Here is a 24374-nt window from a genome sequence, read left to right as displayed (position 1 = left end):
TCCCACAAATATTACATGTTATGTATTTAGGGAGAAAATATTAAATATTTGTAAGCATAAAAAATTAAATTTGTCAATTAATCAATCTATAGCATATAGAATCTATAAATGGTATATGGCATATGAGAGTGCGTGAACAAAACTCCTTAAAAAGATTTCTATCCAATAAAGAAAAAGAAAAAAAAAATCCTTGAAAAGATACATACTTATAATATTTTATTGTTGGATTCGGATTTCGGACCACTCTAAAGTGGAACCCTTAGAGTTAGAGAAATATTCTTCCCTTTCTATTTTGGATTTTATAGGTTATTAGAATCAAATTGTGTTGTGGTCAATTTCCTTCATAATCATTAGTTAAGAATATGTTATGATTGCATAGCATCTCCACAATCGAAAAGCACATGAAACCAATGACTAAATATACTTAATTAGATCATAATGCAAAGAGACAAATCGTGCACTATTACAAATGATAACGTTAATCCCCCACAAACTAGCTTCACCAATTACCATTTTAGACTAAATTATAAAAAGTACTTCGTGCTTAACATCTTAGTCCGTATTATATTGTTATTAATATAATTAAATATTAAATTTCATATAACTTAATAAAATAAATTTCAAGAATATTATTAATCAATGGTAGTGCCACTTATAAAAAATGTTAGACATCAATACTAATACAAAATAACAATACTCTATATATGTGCAGCCTTAATCTATACAATAAAATTAAATTAAATAATAAATACTATAATAAATTTCAATTTCCAAGTTCCAAATAAAGAATATTAATAGGTGTGTAGATTAATTTTTTGTATTACTATATATCAAATAATATTGTGTATAAAATATATATATTTAATAATATAGTATTTATTCATTGTAATTATAATAAATAATATACAATACTAATCATCTAAAATATTATAAAAAATTGACATGAAATAAAAGTATTCTTATAACTTTTATCATCTAATTTTTTATATTTGACAATTTTTCAAAAAAAAAAAAAATTAAAAGGAGACATTTACCAAATTAGTCCATTTATTTGGGGTCAATATTTCTACCTTAATCCTATTTTATCCCTGAATTTTGTCATTTCAAATGAAGATGAAAAGAGTTGAGAAAAATACAAGAATAATCGAAAAAATAAAATGACATGGAAACGTGTTGTATTATGTCTAAGATATGTGAACAAGGACATGTTTTCTACAACATGTTCTTTACACGTTATAATAATTTATAGTTTATATACAATAAAAAAAGACCCCATAGTCATGACAGTGTTGAGAATAGATTAATTAATATCAACTAATTCATACTCTATTTATTAATACCGTCCTCTCTTTCTCTGTCTCAATTTTTTTCTTTTAAAATTAAAAAAAAAAAATGTTACATATTCAGAGGAACAGCTCTGATTCATCTAGATTCCCCATTGACAATCTTAAACTTGGTACTCATCAAAATTAAGGCAAACAAAAAACAACTCTTCCAAATCCCATGAGTTAATGAAACAGAACATAAGAAATGAGGTCAGTCCTATTTTCCCACCTTTTACTTTTGTTTTAAGTCACCATATATATTTTCTTTTGCTTTATGTTGTAATCTAATCATGCAATTTTTTCATGCCTAGCAGATATGTGAACTTAAGAGTTAGAGCCATGATGAAGTTTTTGTTACTCTTCTTTTTTGTAATCAAATCATGTTTTGGTGGTAGACAACATGTTGACAAAATCTACCCAGGTTTCCAAACATCTCAGATGGATTGGAACGACAACCACGGCTTATTCCTCGTATCAAACAACTCTGTCTTTGGATTGGGATTCTTTCCTGTCCCTGATGCCAAATCCTTCTTCCTTGCAATTATTCACAAGGACAGTTCAAAGCCTGTTTGGATTGCTAATAGAGATCTACCAATATCAAACTTTGATAAGTTTGACTTTGACATAAATGGTAACCTCATTTTAACAAGTGGGAACGGTGTCGTTTGGTCAACAAACACAACGGGAAAAGAAGCCATAGCCATGGAATTGAGGGACTCTGGTAATTTGGTGGTGATTGGTGGGGATGGAGACCATGGAGGAGGAGTCATTTGGCAGAGTTTTAGTCATCCCACAAATACCCTTTTGCCTGGCCAAGAATTCTTACCAGGAATGACTCTCAAAAGCTCTCTTAATCACAACAATTTGTCTCACTTTCTTGAAATCAAATCAGGGACTTTGGCTCTCTATGCAGGGTTTTCTCCAACACCACAAATTTATTGGTCTGTACAAAGTGAAACAAGGAAAACAAATAGAAGTGTTACTGGTGTGGTTCATTCTGCAACTCTTGTCTCCAATTCATGGAACTTTTATGATCCAAATGGAAACTTACTATGGCAATTTATTTTCTCAAACCAATCTGACAAAACTGCTTTTTGGGTTGCTGTTTTAACCTCTGATGGGATCATTTCATTCAAAAATCTTCAAAAGGGAAAAACCTCAACTTTTGAGGCTACTAAAATACCAGAAGGATGGTGCAGTGTTCCACAGCCTTGTGATCCTTACTATGTGTGCCATGTTGATAACTGGTGTGAGTGTCCTTCTCTTCTCAGCTCTCGGTTTAATTGTAAACTTCAGAATCTCCCAAGCTGTAATCTTTCCAATGATTCAGTGGAGCTTATATATGTGGGAGATAATGTTGACTATTTTGCTATTGACTTTGTCACACCCTCTTTGAAAACTGATCTCAATTCATGTAAACAAGCTTGTCTCAAAGATTGTTCTTGCCTTGTATTGTTTCATGAAAGTAGTTCAGGAAACTGTTTTCTCTTAGACCAGATTGGAAGTTTCCAACATTCTGGTGAGAAGAGTCATGGCTATATTTCCTATGTTAAGTCTTTGAGTAACAGAGAAGAAAACGAGGAAAGAGAGGAAGACCACATACTAATAGTTGTTGTCATTATAATTTCGACCATGTTTGTTATTTTTTCTATGGTTTATGCTGGATTCTTGTACATCAGGAGAAAGAAGAGACTAAAAAATGATTGTGCTCAAGAAGGCTCAGATGATGATGATTTCTTTGACAATCTTTCGGGTATGCCTGTTCGGTTTACTTATTCTGATCTTTGTTTGGCAACTGAGAATTTCACTAGAAAAGTTGGCCAAGGAGGGTTTGGTTCAGTCTACTTAGGTGTTCTTCCAGATGGGACACAATTGGCTGTGAAGAAACTTGAGGTGATTGATCATTGGAAGAAAGAGTTTAAAGCTGAAGTTAGCATCATTGGTAGTATTCACCATGTTCATTTGGTCAAAGTCAAAGGCTTCTGCACTGAAGGGTTTCACAGGCTTCTTGTTTATGAGTACATGGCAAAAGGGTCTTTGGATAAATGGATTTTCAACAACAACAACAATCAAGTATTGGATTGGAATACAAGATTCAACATTGCATTGGGGACAGCAAAGGGTCTTGCTTATCTTCATGAAGAGTGTGAAGTGAAGATTATTCATTGTGATATAAAACCAGAAAATGTTCTGCTTGATGATAATTTTGTAGCTAAAGTTTCAGACTTTGGTTTGGCAAAGCTGATGAACAGAGAACAGAGCCTTGTTATTACAACAATGAGAGGAACAAGAGGGTACCTGGCTCCGGAATGGCTCACTAACTATGCCATAACAGAAAAAAGTGATGTCTACAGTTATGGAATGGTATTGCTTGAGATCATTAGTGGGAGAAAGAATCATGATTCAGAGGATGATAATTCAGAGAAATCCCATTTCCCTTCTTATGCATTTAAGATGTTTGAGGAAGAAAAACTTGAAGAAATCATTGATTCAAGGCTAGAAATAGATGAAAATGATCAAAGAGTGAATAATGTTATTAAAACAGCATTGTGGTGTATTCAAGATGAGATGCATATAAGGCCAACTATGACAAAAGTGGTTCAAATGCTTGAAGGTCTTTCTGAGGTGCCTCCACCACCATTTTCCAAACCCCAAAGACTAGTTCATTATGACTGATTTTGAGTTTTATAGAGATGTACATAACAACACTTGTAATCTCTTAAGGAATGAGATTTTCCAAACTTGCTCAATTTTTGAATTTCATTTTATATTTATTCTTTGCCTAACATTAGGATTTCTCTCCTCACAGACGAATTTTGACATGTACTGAATCGTCACTTAAATTTTTCAAGTCGTTAAATATTTTTCCCGAACTATTGAGAGTGTTGAATTCAAGGATTTCCGTCCAATTCACGAACGCCTTACACAACGATCATTTATGTACCAAATTGTGGCTCCCAATCTTCCGTCCACGTAGCCCGTTAGTAAAATTGAACAAACAGTTTTAAACAGAAGTCTTTAAATACAATAATCTCAATAGTTCGAAATAATTTTTAATAGCTTGAAAAGTTAAAGAAGAACCCTAAGTAGCCTTGTTTTCTTTTTAGAAATGCTTGATTTTTGTTTCAGCTTCACTTATTAGGTTAGAGAAACCACATAAAAAAAACGACAGCAACCTGAATTATTTCTTATGAATAAAGTTTTGATTTAACTTTTCATATGGTATCTTCTGAGAAAGAGGAACGTGATAACTATGGCAGTTTGATAGATATAGATATGGTCGTTACAAAGCTACACAAACCACAAACAAAGATTATCTGTAGACACAGAAAATTGAAATAGATCTTGCTGCAATATAATCCACAAACGCACCTACTACTCACAATTCTTATCGTTGGATATTTTATTTAATTTTTGAACCATCTCTTTCAAGATTAATATTATTATTAATTGATTCCTGTCAAAAAAGACAATGATCTTTAATACTTGGTTGAGATTCATGACCTGTCAAGAGATAAAAAACAGAGTTATGCTTTTTTGATTTGGAATTTAATTCTAAAATGGAAACTACACAAGTCTCAAGTCATCATCTCTAGCTGTTCTAATGAATCAAAACTTCAATTGAACCAAACAACAAAACAAGAAGAATAACTTAAAACAGGAAGTACTAATAATTTTACATAGTTTATGATATTATTATACTATAGTCAGCAAGTCTTTAACTATTACAAGCCGAAAAGTTACATCTCATATATTATATATCTATAAATTTATATTATGTTACTATGAGCTTATTAATATTGTACAAGTCATAGTGTTTTTACTATATTATTTGTTGTAAGCAAAGAGTTTAAGAGCAAGACCAGGTGAATAGTGAGTACTAAGATCATGTTCATGCAGTTATTGGGGGGGCTCCATGGAAGTAAGTGGCTGGAGATGAATGCCCATGATCATGTTCCTTTTTTTCTTCTTCTTCTTCTTCATCTTCATCTTCAGCATCCCAAAGAAACCGAGCATATGAAGCCAAAACATAGCTGCAAAAATAACAAGACAACACAACACAAAGAGAGATAGTACGTAGGCAGACCAAACGTACATTAATATACTCTAAAACTAAATATTCAAATAAATCAATTAATTAGTCCTACTCTTTTTGTTTTCTCCAACCAAAGATAGAAGAAGAAAACCTTCTTATTAATTCTTACCAATCATCTGGAGAAGACTTCACAGCTTGGTCAAAATAATTCTCAGCTCTCTCAACATCTTTGTGGCTTGTCCAAATTAGATCAGCATAAAGGGATAGAATCTCTGCATCACCAGGATTAGCCAATATTGCTCTGCCACAGTATTCTTCTGCTTTAGCATAGTCTCCTCGAACCTGTTTTTTCATATATTATCAATCCACAGAGCTTAAAAATTGAATCTTTACCACAAATATTGAATCTTTACCTCTTTCAAAAACTTGGCATAGTTTCCAAGTAAGAGCCCATTTCCTGGGTTGGCTTCAATCATTTTCTGGTAATAAACATCAGTGCTATTACTCCCACGATTATTATTACCCTCAAAGAATCCCGACCCATCACCATCTCCGCCGCCAGAACCTCTCCCGTCACCGGCTCCACCGCCAATTCTGCCACCGTTGCTGCCAATTCCGTCACCCATTACAAGCGTCTGCAAAACCCTCTCTTCCTTTTCCACAGAGCTTCTTTCTTCACTACTAACTTTATCTCCCAAACCAGAGCAGGACAACAATCTCTGGATCGTAGAGGATGATCCTGAGTCGATTTGGGGGCTACCCTTTTGCTCATCTTCCTGGGATTTTTTAGCTTTGATTTTCGATATGGAGTTTCTCTTTCTGGGTTTTGGTGGGTTTTGTGATTTTGAGATGGGAATGGAATGGAATGATCTGTTTGATGATGAATCGTGAGTGGGTGAAGGTGAAGAACAAGTAGAAGAAGAGGAAAGAAAAGAACAGGTTAAGGAGACTGATTTGGTTCTTTGGAGATGGATTAATGGCTCTGGTTCTGGTGATGATGAATCTTTTGAATGAGGTAGCCATGAATTCAAGAGTGGTGCTGATGAACTCCTAAGAAGCATTTTTCTTTTCTTTTTTCAGTGAAAGAAAATGTGTTGTGGATTCAGAAACTCAGAAAAGGTGAATCACATAAATCTTGGATTTATAGAATCGAGGGAGAGTGGTTGTGTCACTGTCCGTAACAATAGAATAGTACAAACTACAAATACAAAGATATTATCAGAAACAGTCAAAAATAGAATTACTTTGCATATGGAATCCTATAATTATTGGTAGTTGAAAAAATATCACAAATACTTCCGTGCTAGGGAAACTCTCTTTTGTACTCTCTTTTACACTCTCTTTCTAATTAAGTGACATGTGTAACTTTTTAAAGGGGAGTTCTATTTACACCCCACAAAATGATAAGTATACCCCATTATTAAAAAAAATATAAACTTAAATAATTTTTAAAAATTACTCTTAATATTTTTTTAAAATTTTTTTCTCACATTATTTTATGTTAATTTCAATACTTATTTTGATTTTATTTTCATAATTTTTTCTAACTCATGTATATTTTTTTTTAATTTTTTCTAAGAAAATTTCATATAATTTTTTATTTTAATTTTTTCCTCATAATATTTAAAATATAATTTATTTTTATTTGATATGTATATTTTTTAAGAATATGAATTGGAAAAAAAAAGTTAAAAAAATTTAGTACAATTAAAGATATAAATTTTATATAAAATAAAAATTATTAAAATGGGGTGCTTTTAGAAAATTTTGGGGTGTAAATAAAATTTCCCCTTTTTAAAATATCTTTAAGTATAGTTACAATTATACCCTTTTTACTTTCATTAATAATTAAAATGTGTTATCTCATTTACTTGTTTATTTTTTGGACTATATTATTAATTTCTCATATTTTTTTTACTAAATAATGTATACTACTATGCATCTTTTTTTATAATAAATATGTAATATTTTATGTTATTAAAAATAAAAAACACTAACTCTTTTTTTTTTCAATAAATTTTACATCAGTTTTTTTTTTCTCATATTGTATCATTCTTTAAATTATTTTATTTCATATTTATATATATATAAAGAAATATTAAAAAAAAAGATTTAAAAAATAATAATAAAAAAAAATAAACTAATATAATTATGCCTATTCAATAGTATATGTTAGATCGATTTACTTTTGTTTTATTTTTTTAAGTAAAAAAAAATTATTTTCATGAATAGACAAAAAAAAAAAAAAAAAACTAATTGATTTAACATATATATACATATTTGATTAGAGAGAAATTTGAGAACTATTTAAGGGAATGTAAAAAAATAAAAACAAGAATTTTTTTTTAAAAGAATGATACGAAGCAAAAAAAAAATGAATGAAAAATAATAAAAAAATTGATACAAAATATATGAAAAGAAATATTTTTCCATTTTTTATAAAGTAAATAGTCAATATTTATTATAAAAGAAATTAAAAGAATAATTTATTGTGGTACATATTATCGATTAAAAAAATGAAATTTTAATAAAAAAAATTATATAATTTAATTTAGTTTTTTTATTGTCTAAAAAACAAACAAACAAGTAAATAGAATCACACATTTTAATTATCAGTAAAAATAAATAGATTAATTATTAGTTTTAAAAAAATAAAAAATAAATAAATGAGATGACTCATTTTAATTATCATTAATAAAAACTAAATAAGGACATAATTGTAACTATTTTTAAACATAATTTAAATTGTTACACATGTCACTCAATTAAAAAAAGAGTGTAAAAGAGAGTGCAAAAGATAGTTTGCTTAGGAAAAAGTAAAAAATCGTCCTTAAATTGTGGTAATAATAATGGTGTAATTATACAAGAGTGTAATAATAATTAAGGAGAAAGTGGAAATGGTGTAATTATTAATAAATAATAAGTATAAAAAAGGATGGTCACTACAAAATAGGAAAAAGTAAAAAATCGTCCTTAAATTGTGGTAAATTTGACACTTTATTTTTTACTATTCATATTTGTTTTTTCTTTTTTAATTTTCCTTTTACACCTTTTTGTATTAATTTTAATAATTTTTTTTTGGTTTTTCATAATATTTATTTTTAAATAATGTATTTACTATTTTAATTTTTTTATTAATATTAAAAATATAATCCCTACATATATTTTAGGAAAATTATCTCATATACTATTTTTTTTTTCAAATTTACGGTTTGAGTTTCTAAAGTGGTTTCCCTGGTTTCTGTATGGGTTGTTATACTATTTTTTTGTTGCGATTTAGGTTGCTCCACTAGTTGCAATAAGAGTTTTTGTAAAATTCCATAAAAATACAAAAAAAAAAAAAAAACAAAAAATAAATAAAAAAAAAAATTCCTATATTTTATTTGAAATATATACAGCATAAATAACTTATATTTTTAATTTCATACACTTATATATTAATTTTTTATCGATGAAATAAATAATATATGTGTTAACTCGAAAATTGATCTCAATGATATAGACATCATGTTTGACATGTGACAAGAGAAAAAATATATCAGAGTTAAATAGTTTTGAGTCATAGCAGTTGACTTAGGAGGCGTCCCTAGTCGTGCGCCTAGGATGATTTCAGAAACTTCAAAATGAGTGTTTGAATTCTGTCAAGTTATTTCCAAACTCACTATCTTCCAATATTTTGTACCACAAATGTATGAAACGTCCAAGTCAAATATCTTCATGATGATTCCCTTCAAAGTCTTGATAACTGTCTCGAAATCACTTTCAACCATCACAAACGGGTGTTGAAACGAAACAACCGTCTACATAGCTAACAGACAGACTGCAGCTTCTCCAATGAAGAGATCAGAGAAGTTAAGCATGTTTGTGGCCACCCACAAATAAGACTCGGTGTAGTCCCTAACCAATGCCACAACGCACATGAATCCGCAACCAACTTTCACATCACTGTTAAAATAATAATTTTAATATTTATTTTACTATTTAGTTTTTTAACTTTATTACTAATACCAAATAAAACGAAAGAGAGTAATTATCCTCTCTATCTATCTTACTCCCCATTCTTCCAAAACTCTCCATCCATACTACTCTATATTTTTCCTTCCAAACATAGCTTCACTGTAGTCAGTTTCTTTTTCCTTTTTATCTATCTCACTCTCTATCTTCTTTATTCGAACTTTATCACCTTTTTATTCTCTTCCTTTTGCAACTCCCAATTTTGTTCTCATCATTATCTCTTTTATAGAAATTTATCCCTTTTATAGAAATTATAACAGGAATTATAATTAGACATCTCATATTCAAACATACATTACATTCTGAAACATATTGTAACTACTTAACTGTAATAATCTAAAAATTACACACTAACTTTTGAAGAAAACACTTTAAAAATGAAAAACTTGTAAACTACATTCTATATTTTTAGTGCATTCTATTAGAATATTTTTATTATGGAAATTATTTTCTAATTAAGGAAATGATTTTCTATTTAAGGAAATAAATAAATAATTGATTTTCTGATAAATGAATATTTTATATTCATTAAATCTGGACAAAATCAATTATGTAATATTCTATATATGGTCAGATTTCTATATTCATTACCTGATTTGATTTCCTGAATTAATTGTCAAAATATTCGACAATTAATGTGGCACGAATGCGATGGAGTATCTCACCTATAAATATAGGGTCTCGGTCCCCGAGCTCCTCACTCATTACGAATCCATTCGGCAAATTCCATCTAAAGAGAGTTGAGAGAGCGAGGAAGCCCGAACTCAATACCGAAGCTATCGCGAGTGGATTGAAGCTCGAATCGATAGGTGGAGGTACATCGATCCTTTCATTGCATATATTATAGATATGATCACAGTTTATTTTCCGCATTTCATATCATTGTATATGCTATATTATATACACTATATATATAGTCTAACAGTTGGTATCAGAGCGGATTTATCTCTGCCTTATTTTATTTGAGTTTCATATATATATATACATACATATACTGTTCATATATATATATATTTGTTTTCGGTTCTGTATATATATATATTTATATTCATACCATTTATATTATATATACATTTTAATCAGTATATACATATATATATATATATATCTTTTATTGTTCATATATACATATATATTATATACTCATACATTCATACTCGTACGTGTATATATATATTTTATGTGTATATATGTTTATATATATTGTATATTATATATATGTTTTGTCACATAATAGTAATCATAATATTCATTTTTTTATTATGTGATATATACATGCATATATATATATATATACATGCGTATATATAATCACGATCGGTCCATGGTTTTGTTTTTTCCTTTTTTCATTTTTTGGTGTTTATTTCGAATTCTATATACATTACTATATTCGTATAGTATTATAGATCGATCTAAGCATTGAAAATCCATTGAAAAACTTAAAGATGGAAAAAAAATTTCAGTTAAAACTTTTTCGGACCCGATTAATTTCGTGATATTAAAGTATATATTTTTTCGTGTTTTTGTGCATAAAATCTATGTGGATCTCTTTATTATTTGATTTAGAACCATTTAGATTTGAAAACACGCAATTTGGTCGTCGGAAACGCAATTTCCGATCGGGTTTGGGTCGGGTTTGACGGACCCGCGTGCAGAAAAACGGGTCAAAATCGACCCGGTTTGGCTGAAGAAGACGACGCAAACGACATGTCGTTTTCCAAAAAACGACGTGTCGTTTGCCCAAAAACGACGTGTCGTTTTACAAAAACGACGTGTCGTTTGAAGGCATTCATTTCAGCTGTCGTTTGTAGTAAACGACATGTCGTTTTTCATACTGTGAAAAACGACATGTCGTTTTTCGTTTTTTTTGGCAGCTCTTCATTGTACAAAACGACGTGTCGTTTTTCCCTTTGGGGAAAACGACGTGTCGTTTATTCATTCTTTTCAGCCCCGTCAGAGTAAAAACGACGTGTCGTTTTTGCGTTTTGCAAAAACGACATGTCGTTTACAGGCAGTGGTTTTTTCAAAAAAAAAAAAAAAAAAAAAAAGGAAAAATTCCGAATTTTTGATAAATTTTTTATTTATTTGGAATATTAATTATTTTCCTATTTTGTGCGTTAATTTAGTCAATAAATTGCATTTAGTTAATTTTCCATTTTTGTTTAATACATATATATAGTATAAATTGAAAATGGAAATTTGTTTAATTATATATTACCAAATTTATGCAGTTTATTGTCTAAATTAATTTTGAAAAATCTGCCATTAATGTCATATTAAGGAATTTGCATTTAATTAATGATCATACATTAATTGTATCATTTTGTATTTAATTGACAAATTTATGTTTAATGCAATTAATTTAGATTTGTATGATTTAAATGCTATTCATAAATTCCTTTTATAGTGCTAGATATATTTAGAAATATTCAAACATTAAGATAGGTTGAATATTTTATTTAGCAATTAAGTTTCATAAAACTTCATAAAATTATTCATAAAATATTCATAAAACTTAATAAAATGAATAAAATATGAATAAAACGTAAGTAGTTTTGTGGTTTGACATAAGAAAACATGAACCTGGGACAAATGCTCATATCTAGAACGGTTTTTAATGATCTTCGGACGACCACACTAGGAGCACTAATCTCAGTGATTGTCTATTATGTTAATAACGAAATTACTTTTAGGTAGAGCCCAATACCTAATAATGCAAAAAGTGAAAATATAATTTTTTATAATTAGGGAGTAGCCACAGCATCTTTAATTATATAAAATTATATATTAATTAAAATTCACCTTAATGGACAAAACTTGTAATTAATTATTTGGATATAATAATTTTACCCCACAGGGATTTTATTATATTTTTATAATTAATTAGGATAATATATTAAGTTAAATTCTCTTAATTTACCCCACAGGGAGTTATGAGGATTTGAATTAATAGTGTTATCACAAATTTTAATTAAAGATAGATTTCATTCCTCCATTATTTCTAAATTAAATACTTCATTAAATCTATCATAAAGTTCATCCAATTTTATTAGATTTAAAATTTAGCCCACAGGCAATTTTAGATTTAATAAAATTTTCATCTTCATCATGTTTCTACATTGGTAAAACATGAATTCATTAAAGCCTCAATTCTTTTAAACATCTAAATTTTTTTGTAATCCTATTCTTGCAGCTATTTCATCCACCTCTAAATATGCTGAAATCACTAGTGAAATCCCTGAGCTTAGGAGTGACAACTTCAAAATCTGGAAGGAACGAGTTCTTCTCCACCTTGCTTGCACTGACATGGATTATGCAATAAGGAAAGATGAACCACTCGCTATCACCGATACTAGCACCGCTGTCGAGATTGCACCGGCGTGAAAAGTGGGAGCAATCTAATCGTCTACTCGCATCATGTTCATTATGTCCGAATTCCTATGGGAATGCGTGGATCGGTGGAGCCACCACGAGAAGGTGAAAGACTTTATCAAAGTTATGGATGAAGCGAGTTTGACACTTCGGATAAATCCTTGTTCATCAACCTCATCCAAGAGTTCTCGTCCACAAAACTCACCGGTGTTAAAGGAGTTCGAGAACACATTTCTAAAATGAGGGACATCACTGCTCATTTGAAGAAACTCGACGTTATCATTCCTGATACCTTCCTGGTTCATTACATCCTTCACAATCTTCCTCCACAGTATGGGCCTTTCAAAATTTCCTACAACACACATAAAGAAAAATGGACTATCAATGAATTGATGACCATGTGTGTTCAAGAGGAAGCCAGGCTCCTACAAGAGCAAGGAGAAAGTGTTCACCTGACCACTCAACCTAAGAAACGCAAGCCATTCAAGAAGAACAAAGGGAAAAAGCCCATGGCTCCCAAGGCTGCCATAAAGAAAGATTCCATCAAATGTTTCTTTTGTAAACAAAAGGGACATGCTAAAAGGGAGTGCAGCCAGTTCAAGAAATGGATGGACGACAAAGGTAATCCAATTTCCTTAGTATGTTAAGAATCTAATATGGCTAATATTAAACTTAACACATTGTGGATTGATTTTGGTTCAAAAATTCACATAACAAATTCCTTGCAGGATATTCAAAATCTAAGGAAGCCAGTGGCAAGTGAGCAAAGCATCTTATCTGGAAACAAGATGGGCTCACATGTGGAAGCTATTGGAACATGCAATTTAGTTTTAAGTAATGGTTTTATTTTAAAGTTAGAAAAGACCTTTTATGTACCAAGTTTCTCTAGAAACTTGATTTCGATTCAAGACTTATACCCTTTGGTTTTTCCTTTACATTTTCGGTACAAATATTTCAATTTATATTATAAATGCGAATGTGTTGGAAATGGTATTTTGTCTGATGGTCTTTACTGCCTTAATTTACAAAATAATACCACTAATAATGTTATGCATGTTCACGCTGGCACTAAGAGATGTGTTATGAAAGAGGATTCCTGTACATTGTGGCACTGGAGATTGGGACATATCTCCATTGATAGAATTAAAAGATTGGTAAAAGATGGGGTACTCGATACCTTAGATTTTATTGACTTTGATACTTGTGTGGATTGCATTAAGGGAAAGCAAACCTCCAAGTCTGTCAAAACCGGTGTCCATAGGAGTTACGAAATATTAGAAATCATACATGCGATATATGTAGTCCGGATATGGAGTCACATGGTCGAAATACTTCATCTCATTCATAGATGATTACTCACGCTACATGTATATCTACTTACTTCATAATAAAAGTGAAGCATTAGATGTCTTTAAGATATTTAAAGGCGAAGTAGAGAAACAATGCAACAAGCAAATTAAGATAGTGAGATCGGATAGAGGAGGTGAGTATTATGGTAGATACACGTAAGATGGACAAGCACACTGGTGCATTTGCGAAGTTTCTTGAAGAAAATGGGATTGTTGCCCATTACACCTTGCCGTACACCGAGCAAAATGGTGTTGCGTAAAGAAGAAACCGAACATTAATGGACATGGTGCGGAGTATGCTTAGTAGCAACTCTAACCTTCCTAAATCCTTGTGGACTGAAGCATTAAAGACATCCGTGTACATATTAAACCGAGTTCCAACAAAGGCGGTCTCGAAAACTCCTTTTGAATTATGGAAAGGTTGGAAACCAAGTTTGAATCATGTACGCATTTGGGGATGTCCATCCGAAGTCGAATATATAATCCACAAGAGAAGAAATTGGACCCAAGGACCATAAGCGGATTCTTTATAGGGTACGGCTGAAAAGTCTAAAGGTTACAAGTTTTATTGTCCATCTCATAGCACAAGAATTGTGGAATCAAGGAATGCAAAATTTCTTGAGAATGCCTTGATCGATGGGAGTGATCAATCAAAGGACTTAGGTCTGAGAAAGATCCTTCGAACCTTCCACTTCAAAAGCAAGATTGATAATGGTTAACAACTCCTATAGTTCAAACGAATGTTGAACAACCATTACCAATCCTTTGAAGATCCACAAGTTGGTAATGATAATCCGGTAGATCAAAATGTTCAAGAGTTGCCTGCAATCGTTGAACAACTTTCTTGAACTCTTCTTGCTCCACAAGAGCACATTGGTGAAGTCTTAAGAAGATCTACTAGACCTATCAAACCAAGGATTTATAAAGACTATGTTGTGTATTTATTAGAATGCGATATTGGAATTGGAAATGATCCGAAACGTTTTTACAAGCTATGAACGGTAGAGAATCAAAATTGTGGTACAATGCTATGGATGATGAAATGAATTCTATGAGGTGCAACAGAAGTCCGGGAACTTGTAAAGTTGCCTAATGGGGCGAGAGCCATTGGTGTAAATGGGTCTATAAAACTAAGAAAGACTCATTAGGCAACACCGAGAGGTACAAGCGAGACTTGTTGCTAAAGGATTCACTCAAGAGGAAGGAATTGACTATACGGAGACTTTTTCTCCGTATCAAAGAAAGATTCCCTCGAGTCATCTTGGCATTAGTTGCTCATTTTGATTTAGAGTTTGGAGCGAGATGGATGTAAAAGCGCTTTTCGAATGGTGATCTAGAGGAGGAGGTATACATGAAACAACCGAAGGATTCACCTCTAGTGAAGGTCGGGATTTGGTATGCAAGCTCGAAGTCCATCTATGGATTAAAACAAGCATCCCGCCAATGGTATTTAAAATTTCATGATGTCATCTCTTCCTTTGGATTTGAAGAGAATGTCATGGATCAATGCATATACCGAAGGAAAGTGGGAGTAAAATTTGTTTTCTTGTTTTATATGTGGACGATATTCTTCTTGCATCCAATGATAAAGGGTTGCTACGTGAAGTGAAACAATTTCTTTCAAAGAACTTTGAGATGAAAGACATGGGTGAAGCATCCTATGTCATAGGCATTAAGATTCATAGAGATCGATACCGAGGTATCTTAGGTTTATCTCGAAGCCTACATCAACGAGTTTTAGAAAGATTTCATATGAAAGATTGTTCACCAGCGTTGCACCAATTATGAAGGGTGATAAATTAAATTTGAGCCAGTGCCCAAAGAATGATTTTGAAAGAGAACAAATGAAGAACATTCCTTATGCTTCGCCGTTGGAAGCCTAATGTATGCTCGGGTGTGCACAAGACCCGAGCATTGCTTATTCGTCGGAATGTTAGGAAAGATTTCGAGTAACCGGGGATAGACCACCGGAAAGCCGCAAAGAAAGTTATGAGGTATCTTCTGTGGTACTAAGGATTACAATTTGATGTTCAAACGAACCGACAATCTGAAGTAGTTGGCTACTCGGACTCGCATTTCGTCGGTTGTCTTGATTCACGTAAATCTACATCCGGTTACGTGTTTATGTTTCTTTGGTGGAGCTGTGTCTGGAGGAGTAACAAACAAACTTTGACCGCTACTTCTACTATGGAGGCCGAGTTCGTTTCTTGTTTTGAGGCTACATCACATGGTGTATGGCTAAAGAGTTTCATTTCGAGCCTTAGAGTGGTTGATTCCATTGCAAGGCCGCTAAAGATGTTCTGTGACAATTCTTTTCTTGTTTTCATGGCTAAGAACAACAAAAGTGGAAGTCGAAGCAAGCACATCGACATTAAGTACTTAGCTATTAGAGAACGTGTTAAGGAAAATAAAGTGGTCATTCAACACATTAGCACTGAATTGATGATTGCCGATCCTATGACAAAAGGCTTGCCACCTCATAAATTCAAGGATCATGTAGAGAACATGGGACTTGGTTCCCTTATGTAATTTGTACAAATAAAGTTATTATCAATGAAACTCTTATTTTGATTTTTCTCATATTTATGCGCATCTTAATTTTATATTTGAGAAAAAATTCAGAGGACCTGAATAAACATAAGGTTTAGGGTTTATTCACTTAAGTACATTGCCACATAAAGTACATTGTTATATAATAAATGTATTGTAATACATGGAAGATAATACTCGATTCATAATGAGGACATGTCGCTATGATTCGTATGTTTATTATATAATGAGGAACGTTGGATTTGAATATTTTAGTTTAAATGCTGACCAAGTGGGAGAATATTAGAATATTTTTATTATGGAAATTATTTTCTAATTAAGGAAATGATTTTCTATTTAAGGAAATAAATAAATAATTGATTTTCTGATAAATGAATATTTTATATTCATTAAATCTGGACAAAATCAATTATGTAATATTCTATATATGGTCAGATTTCTATATTCATTACCTGATTTGATTTCCTGAATTAATTGTCAAAATATTCTGACAATTAATGTGGCACAGATACTGATGGAGTATCTCACCTATAAATATAGGGTCTCGGTCCCCGAGCTCCTCACTCATTCTGAATCCATTCAGCAAATTCCATCTAAAGAGAGTTGAGAGAGCGAGGAAGCCCGAACTCCAATACTGAAGCTATCGCAGGGATTGAAGCTCAAAGATCAATGGCTGGAGGTACATCGATCCTTTCATTGCATATATTATAGATATGATCACAGTTTATTTTCCGCATTTCATATCATTGTATATGCTATATTATATACACTATATATATAGTCTATCACATTCTAATTGTTTATAATAGAGCAAAATTAGCCAATGAATACTGTCACACTCGAGTAAAAAGGTACTAAGAAAGTGAAATGTTAAAGAAAAACAAAAGAATATTAATAATGCATGTACTAAACAATGAGGTGTTGTCTCAAATTTAGCCCACGAAACTAATAAGTTTCAACTTACAATTAACAACCTCTCTACCATCGACACCTTGCCTAAAAAGCACGTGAGGTTGGGACCCTTGAAAGCCGCCATTTTCATTTGGTTTTTATTAATGAACGGTCTTAAATTGGACAAAGACAAGTAGACCAATACTATGTCGTTTAGCATCCTTTAATGTCGTCGAAGCATTCCTTGCCACGTCCTAGGTCGAGTTGCAGAAGAAGTCACCACTTGATAATGTTTTATAACACTAGTTACAAATATGGTAGATGGAATCATCATCATCATCTTCATTATCATTGGTTAATGCCTTTTCTTTTCGAAAGCCATAGTTGTTTGCTCACAATAGAAAGGACAAAGTTTCTTTTCAATGAAAAGAGATATCATTTTGTTCTGAGTGACACTGAGCTATATGCTCCGCTCTTTTAGAGCATGACAGTGTAATCAAACAACCAAAGTTGCTTGCTTGACTCCAATTTTGTTTTTCAACCAATCAGGATTTAGAGAAGAAAAAATAATTGGTGACAACAATGGGAAAAGTATTTGGTGGCTACCTCACTTAAAAAACCCCACAAGAGACTTGAGCAACGGCAATAACACCCTACACTGCAGATGCTCTAGTACTCTTAGTAACATCATCAGTATATTCAGTACTTGATAGAAAGAGGGTAAATTGTCCTTTTAGTTCCATCTTGGACACATGTCATTATGCTCTATCTCAAAGAACCAAGAGAAAATAGTTGATAAGGTTTTGAGTTCAAACCATACAAGTAAACCAACAGAACATGACGATATGATTGAGTATTGAAACATCGGGCATTTTGATCATGAAATTCAATAAACATGCTTAAATCTTTTCAATATCATTACTCACTCCCATGTGCAACAGACTTTTTCTTTTAGAATAACATCAGCAGACTTGAGTGCTTCATAAGTAACATATTGATGATAAGACAGAGTGGGTTCAAAACTTAATCATTGACAAGTATTGATAAGTAGAATGAAAGTATTTTCTTGTACATAAATAGACTTTCAAGTAAATGTAGTAATATTACACTATTTACTGGTCCACAAATAGCAGTAGAGGAGAAATTGCTTAAAGAGCACGAGCACCTAAATTAGGTGCTTAATACCTTTTATAGTCATTCGAACAAATAAATTATAAGATCTCACCCATTTAAAAACTGAAAATGAATTTCACCGAAGGTGGCATACCTTGTCTTTCTTAGGGTGCAGGGTGCCTTATAGCAATGCTCATAATCCGAGGATTTCTCGTGATAACCCCATGAAGTGAAACAATAACTGAAACTTCGATCCACATTCCATCCATTCTCATCCCTGGTCTTTTAGAAGCAGTTATAACTTTTTTCTTTTTCCTTTTGTAGGCCAGCATATACTTACCACACTAAGAATGCTTCCCTCATATTGTGTATGCTATAACACTATCCATTTAATCCTACCAACTATATACAAATAAATGTTTACTGGGTCATCTTCTAAATCGTGATCCTTTGTTTGGTCTATTCCTTTCATCCCATGCGCAAGTCCAGAAGAATAAAGACATCCAGAAGAGGACAGCAAAAAATATCTGAATTCTATCTTGAAATTTGGAGAAAGATGATGCAAGACCTGCTCCAAAAAGAATGAAAAGACTGCTCAATATCCAACTTCAGGTAGCATAAAAGGAAGAGCAGCAGGAAAAGAGGTTTAAGAGACAAATATGAACCACAAAACAATTATTCCATTCAAGGAAACAAAACAAATTCTAGAAAAGGAAACTAAAAAAGTCCAACAACTACAGTATTTCCTTATTTTTTGGAAGGAACAGGTCGTAAATGAAGAGAAAGGTGTGAACTAGATCCAGGCAGGTGCTCTTGAGAGAAGTTGGATAAGGAACTCATTATTTTATTTTATTCTACACTCTAATAAAGTTCACAGGCCATCCCTCCCAAGTTGTAGATCACTCAAATGTGTGAATTAGAATTCCTTACACGATTAGTGCAGTTGGTTTTTTTTTTTCTTTTTTGTTAAATGATTAGTGCAGTTGGTTATTATATGATTGACAAATTCTGGATCTTGAAATTGACCATAGCAAAAGCATCAGCTATTCACACGATACATATTCCTTGTAGAAGAGAAAACAAACATCCAAAGATAAAAACAGCCCTTTATACATATACAAATACTTATTATAGACGTCCTTTTTTAAGATTATAAATATGGACATATGTTTATCTAGCCTAAACAGTTTATTTAGAAAAAACTAGCTAATTAAACTTTGTTCATTTCTCATACACTGACGCATTGAGATACCTGGGAAATGTCCATTGAAAACTTTTATGGGCATCCCCTTTTCTTCTTTCATCTCGTTCTCTTCATTCATTAGCTACAGTTCTAAGGACATCAATATCCTATCCAATTAAGGGTAACTATATACTCCCCTCCAAGTTAATGTATTTGTCATCTTGAAAAAGAGCCGATGGAACAGAATTAGCATACCGGATATGCTATAATGTGCTTTACATACAACTTGGTTTTTACTTGAAAATATTCAAACATATTAGATTAGTAATAATGAGTGGCTGAAAGGGGTTCACATGCAAAATGAAGCTAAGTGTTTCTTTCTTTTTTCGGATAAAAAACATTTCATTGGAGCAACACATCAAACACCAAAGCTGCAAATTATGCAGGTTGTAGAAACCAGAATCTTTTACTACAAGAAAATTAACCCATTTCTGTTTAAAATTAAGAGCACCACCTGAGTCCAACAAAACCAAAATCATGCTGAAATTCCTCCGTAATCAATCTCAAACCCTAGTGAACAGTATTTCTTCAATTTTCATCTTTTTTAAAATAAACAAACAGAAGCATAAGAAAAACTGGGTTCAACAAAAAAATATATCTTCAAAACCAAAAACACGAACAAAAGAAAAACGTGGGTTACGTACCCTTTATCGGGGGCGTCCCAGGAGGCGGGTCGGATTCAGGGGGAGAGGGAGGAGGTTGGCCGGGTTTCGTAGCCCGGAGAGAAAAAGACAGAGACTGACGACGGTGAAAACGAACAGGAGAGGAAAGCAAACGGTTCGCCGGAGAAAAGTTGCGAGAGGAGAGTGAGAAGCCGAGGAAGAAGAAGGAGTTAGGGAGTGGCAATGCGTGGTGGTTGATTTTGGAGCCATGGACAAAACCTGTCGCCGTAAAGAGAATCGCCATTTCAGTTGCTTTTTTTTTTTTGGAGAAATGAAAGTTAAGATATTTTCTCCACTTCATCTTTTCTTCTCTTCTTTTCTTTTCATTGGAAATTTTATTTGGGCTGGGCTTTCATTCAAAATACATTTCCTTTATTTTTTTTTATTTATTATTTTTTTAAGGCAAAATCAATTTATTTTATTTTATACATGCTGTAAAACATCATTATAAAATAAATCCCAACCCATTATAAAAAAAATCTAACAATTTAAGAATAAAATAAAAAATATAGTGTGAAAAAAAAAAAGAAAAAAGTGTTATTTTGGTCTAAAAATAAATAAATATCCATAATTTATTACCATTATTTAAATTTCTTTTTTAGTTTTATCATTCTTCTTTTCTTTTCTCCAAATGATTTTGAGACTAAATTTGAAAAGCTGATTTGATTAATTATATGAGGCAACTTTTTTTTTAAGGAAATACTCACTAACTTTGAGTATACTAATCTTCAATCAAAAATATATTTATCTAAAATGAACACAAGATATAATAGATCAAATACTCCCATTGACAAGAACAACAACAAAGACAGAATCAAATTAGAAATATTTATGTATGTACTAATAATAAAAAGGGTAGCTAGCTAAGAGTAGAAGATGAGATCATGGATGATAGATCTTATTTCCACATCTGCATCTCCATGAGAGTAGATAATATGTGTCATCTTCACCATGAGAAGTGGTCTTTAAATTATTAGGCTTCTTCTGGTGATTTGGAACAACCAAAGTAGCCTCACATGGTCTACAATTCAAACACTTGTTTACACACTGAGGTGGTCTTGACCCCAACACCATTTTCCTCTCCTCTTCTCTTGATGAATATTCAAAACCCACTTCAAAGTACACATCAAAAACCAAAATTAATATAATATATGTACATATAAAAACCCAATAGGATGACTAACTTTATATATATGTACCTGTTTTGGGTGGTAGAATTATGATGGAAAAGATGAAAAGCACAGTAATTACTGCTCCAACATTGAAGTAGTTCACTGGGAATAAGTATGAAGCCATAATAATGTGGATCAGTAGCTATAGTAGTCTAGAAGAGTGATATTGTTACAGTGAAGAAAATGATGTTTGGAGAGAGACCCTTATAAATATATTTTAATTTCTTTAAAACAAGAATGTTTATGTAGGAAAGGAAATGTAATTAGGAGGACAAAGGTTGAAGATTGTTTCCTCCTTAAACGACAATTGCAAAGGTTTTCTCACTGTGTTGAATATGGAGTTTTGGAAACTGTTGCTCTGACTCACTCTCTTGAGGTTTTTAGTGAAAAGTCTTCCTCCCCAGGTGAGACTATTTGATCATCTACGGTTAGGTATGTATTATCACTTTTCATCAATAACATAATTACCATCTTACCCTTATTCAATATAACACACACAAAAGAGGTATGTCATATCATATTTGCTAGTACTGTATGTAACTTTATTCATTAAAGTATTTATAGTTGAAAATGAAATAGTACAATAAACCTCATTAATAATAATATGGAATTTGTTTAATTAGTATATGAGTGAAACACAAGCAAGATTATAACATGAAACAAATGAGTGATCTGTTCTGCTTATAATCTTCTGCAGTGCAGTGGTATATAATTATATATAATATATGAGTTAATTATATAATTACTTTGAAAGTTGGTGAAAAGTAAAAAAGTATATATATTTTTTTTCATGTCTACTGTTAAACAACAGTAGTTAAAAAAGAATCTAAGCAAAGTAATTGAGTAGGCAATACTAGTACCATGCCATGGAGCAGAAAGAAAGTACAGGTGGCTTCCTCTGAACACTTATATTATTATTATTATTATTAATATTATGACAAAATTCCTCTGTTTTCATCTCTATTACAATATGCTTGGGTTGGTTGGAAGGAGAATAGAGAGAATGGAAGGTTAAGAAAAGATGGAAAATAATCCCTCTATATTGTTTGGCAGGAGAGATACAAAAGTGAAATGATAAATCACTATTCATTTGTCAAATTACTATATTATTTTCTAATTACTTTTTAATAAATCTTATAATTTTGAACAAATAAGAATAGAGAATATCAATCTTTCTATTAATGGAAGGAGTTAAAAAATGTAGTTGATTTATTTTCCTCTCACTTTTCCTTTCCTTCCAAGAATCTTTCTTGACAAACAAGAGGATTTGACCTTTCCTCCCTCTCATTTCCCTCATTTCCATCCTCCCACTTTTCCCTCTCACCAAATATAGTGTTAAGGTTAAATCTATGTTATAGCAAAAATATCCTCATCATGTAGTTGAGTTTGATCCAAAAAAATATACTCAAAATTGATAAATATGAACATGGTCATAATCATCTAATTTCATCATTGGTTCCAAAAGGGGCATAAAATTAATATTGTTGGAGTTAAAAGAGGTGAAGAAAAATCAATGGAGTTGGTGAGCTTTTCCCGAGATGAATTAATAAGTGTTGGTTCTTTAAGTAGACTTTTTCAGAGGTTGAATTCAAAAAAGAACTAGTTTGAAGTGCAGTGAGGAAAAAAAAAAAGACTTATTTATTTGAAGCTTCCAGAGCAGGTTACTTTAATTTCCCAAAGAACTAGGCAACTGAGGAAGTCTCTGTTACTTTTTTCCTTAACACAGGTTTTTTAATTCAACAATGGTTTTTAACTCATTACTCCTCTGCTCAATTACCATACCAATCTTCTTCATATTGTCAAACAATTTGGATAACATTTTTGAAACTTGCAACTTAGTTTTTAATTCACTTGATCTAGGCTATTCAGAATTATAACGACTTTATTAATTGGTCAAAATCCAAGAATTAGATTTTTTAAAAAAAGAGAGAAAGAGAGAGAAACTTGGATTATGTTTGGTATTGGAGAAAATGAGAAAAAAAATGAAGAGAATAAAAAAAATGTTTGTTTGGTTTGAAAGAAAAATAGTTGTTGATAAAATTTTATTAGAAAAAAAAGTTATTCACAACCATACATGTATCATGTAAGTAGGGTTAGTCTAGCTTTTATTCCTTCGAAATTTGCATACATCTTTCTTGTTTTATTTATTTTTTTCTTGAAATAGATGTTGTTTTGTTCCCTTTTATTGATCAAAAGTACACATAAATATTCGTGGTACTTTACTATAGTGGCAAAAATTTTGAAAACCCAAATTTCTTTTCTCATATATATTCCTGTATAAGCAGTTAATTGTGTTAATCAACCATAATATAAGAGGAAGGAGAAAAATGGATTAAACCCAAATCCTATATAATCCTATTGCTATTTCCTACTACACAAATGTTGAGGTTGAAGAGGAAAAGTTCCTTTAACTGACAAAAACTTATAGTCCTGCTTACTTACTCTTCACATCAACTATCTTTGGTCATCTCATCTCATATAAATATATATATAGTATAATATATATATATAGCTAGGACGGCCCCCTTCTGCATGGTTTTTGTACGTACAGCATATACTATCACTACTACTTAAAACTTTAATTATTTACTACCCCAGAAAAGAAGTCTCAATGAGTTTGATTTATAAAAGAAAGAAAATACAAAGT

General features: G+C 31.6%; 4 protein-coding genes across 6 annotated transcripts; 1 reads left to right on the top strand and 3 right to left on the bottom strand.

Annotated features, from left to right (window-relative positions):
• The first annotated feature begins 1251 nt into the window (after positions 1 to 1251).
• On the top strand, positions 1252 to 4111 carry LOC115705256 (G-type lectin S-receptor-like serine/threonine-protein kinase SD2-5). The gene is made up of 2 exons (XM_030632537.2): positions 1252 to 1535; positions 1640 to 4111. The coding sequence occupies exons 1-2, from the start codon at positions 1531 to 1533 to the stop codon at positions 3999 to 4001; spliced, it is 2367 nt and encodes a 788-aa protein (XP_030488397.2). The 5' UTR covers positions 1252 to 1530; the 3' UTR covers positions 4002 to 4111.
• Positions 4112 to 4566: 455 nt separating this feature from the next.
• Positions 4567 to 6541, bottom strand: LOC115705313 (uncharacterized). 2 transcript variants are annotated; one of them, XM_030632622.2, is made up of 4 exons: positions 5775 to 6541; positions 5531 to 5703; positions 5189 to 5359; positions 4567 to 4829 (listed from the first exon to the last, which is right to left on the bottom strand). In XM_030632622.2, the coding sequence occupies exons 1-3, from the start codon at positions 6420 to 6422 to the stop codon at positions 5218 to 5220; spliced, it is 963 nt and encodes a 320-aa protein (XP_030488482.1). In that variant the 5' UTR covers positions 6423 to 6541; the 3' UTR covers positions 4567 to 4829; positions 5189 to 5217. The 2 variants fall into 2 exon arrangements, with proteins under 2 accessions (XP_030488482.1, XP_030488481.1); XM_030632621.2 differs by lacking the exon at positions 4567 to 4829 and having other exon boundaries at positions 4991 to 5359.
• A 12007-nt stretch (positions 6542 to 18548) lies between these two features.
• LOC115705355 (uncharacterized) lies at positions 18549 to 20969 on the bottom strand. 2 transcript variants are annotated; one of them, XM_030632682.2, is made up of 2 exons: positions 20538 to 20948; positions 18549 to 19218 (listed from the first exon to the last, which is right to left on the bottom strand). In XM_030632682.2, exons 1-2 carry the CDS (start codon positions 20854 to 20856, stop codon positions 19079 to 19081), a joined length of 459 nt encoding a protein of 152 aa, XP_030488542.1. In that variant the 5' UTR covers positions 20857 to 20948; the 3' UTR covers positions 18549 to 19078. The 2 variants fall into 2 exon arrangements, with proteins under 2 accessions (XP_030488542.1, XP_030488543.1); XM_030632683.2 differs by lacking the exon at positions 18549 to 19218 and adding an exon at positions 19741 to 20053 and having other exon boundaries at positions 20538 to 20969.
• Positions 20970 to 21437: 468 nt separating this feature from the next.
• Positions 21438 to 21851, bottom strand: LOC115705364 (EPIDERMAL PATTERNING FACTOR-like protein 2). Its single transcript, XM_030632694.2, has 2 exons — positions 21755 to 21851; positions 21438 to 21667 (listed from the first exon to the last, which is right to left on the bottom strand). Exons 1-2 carry the CDS (start codon positions 21849 to 21851, stop codon positions 21438 to 21440), a joined length of 327 nt encoding a protein of 108 aa, XP_030488554.2.
• Between the last annotated feature and the right edge of the window lie 2523 nt (positions 21852 to 24374).

This window comes from Cannabis sativa, chromosome 1 (assembly GCF_029168945.1).
Source record: "Cannabis sativa cultivar Pink pepper isolate KNU-18-1 chromosome 1, ASM2916894v1, whole genome shotgun sequence".
NCBI classification, from domain to species: Eukaryota; Viridiplantae; Streptophyta; class Magnoliopsida; order Rosales; family Cannabaceae; genus Cannabis; species Cannabis sativa.
This window is presented reverse-complemented; position numbering and strand designations above follow the sequence as displayed.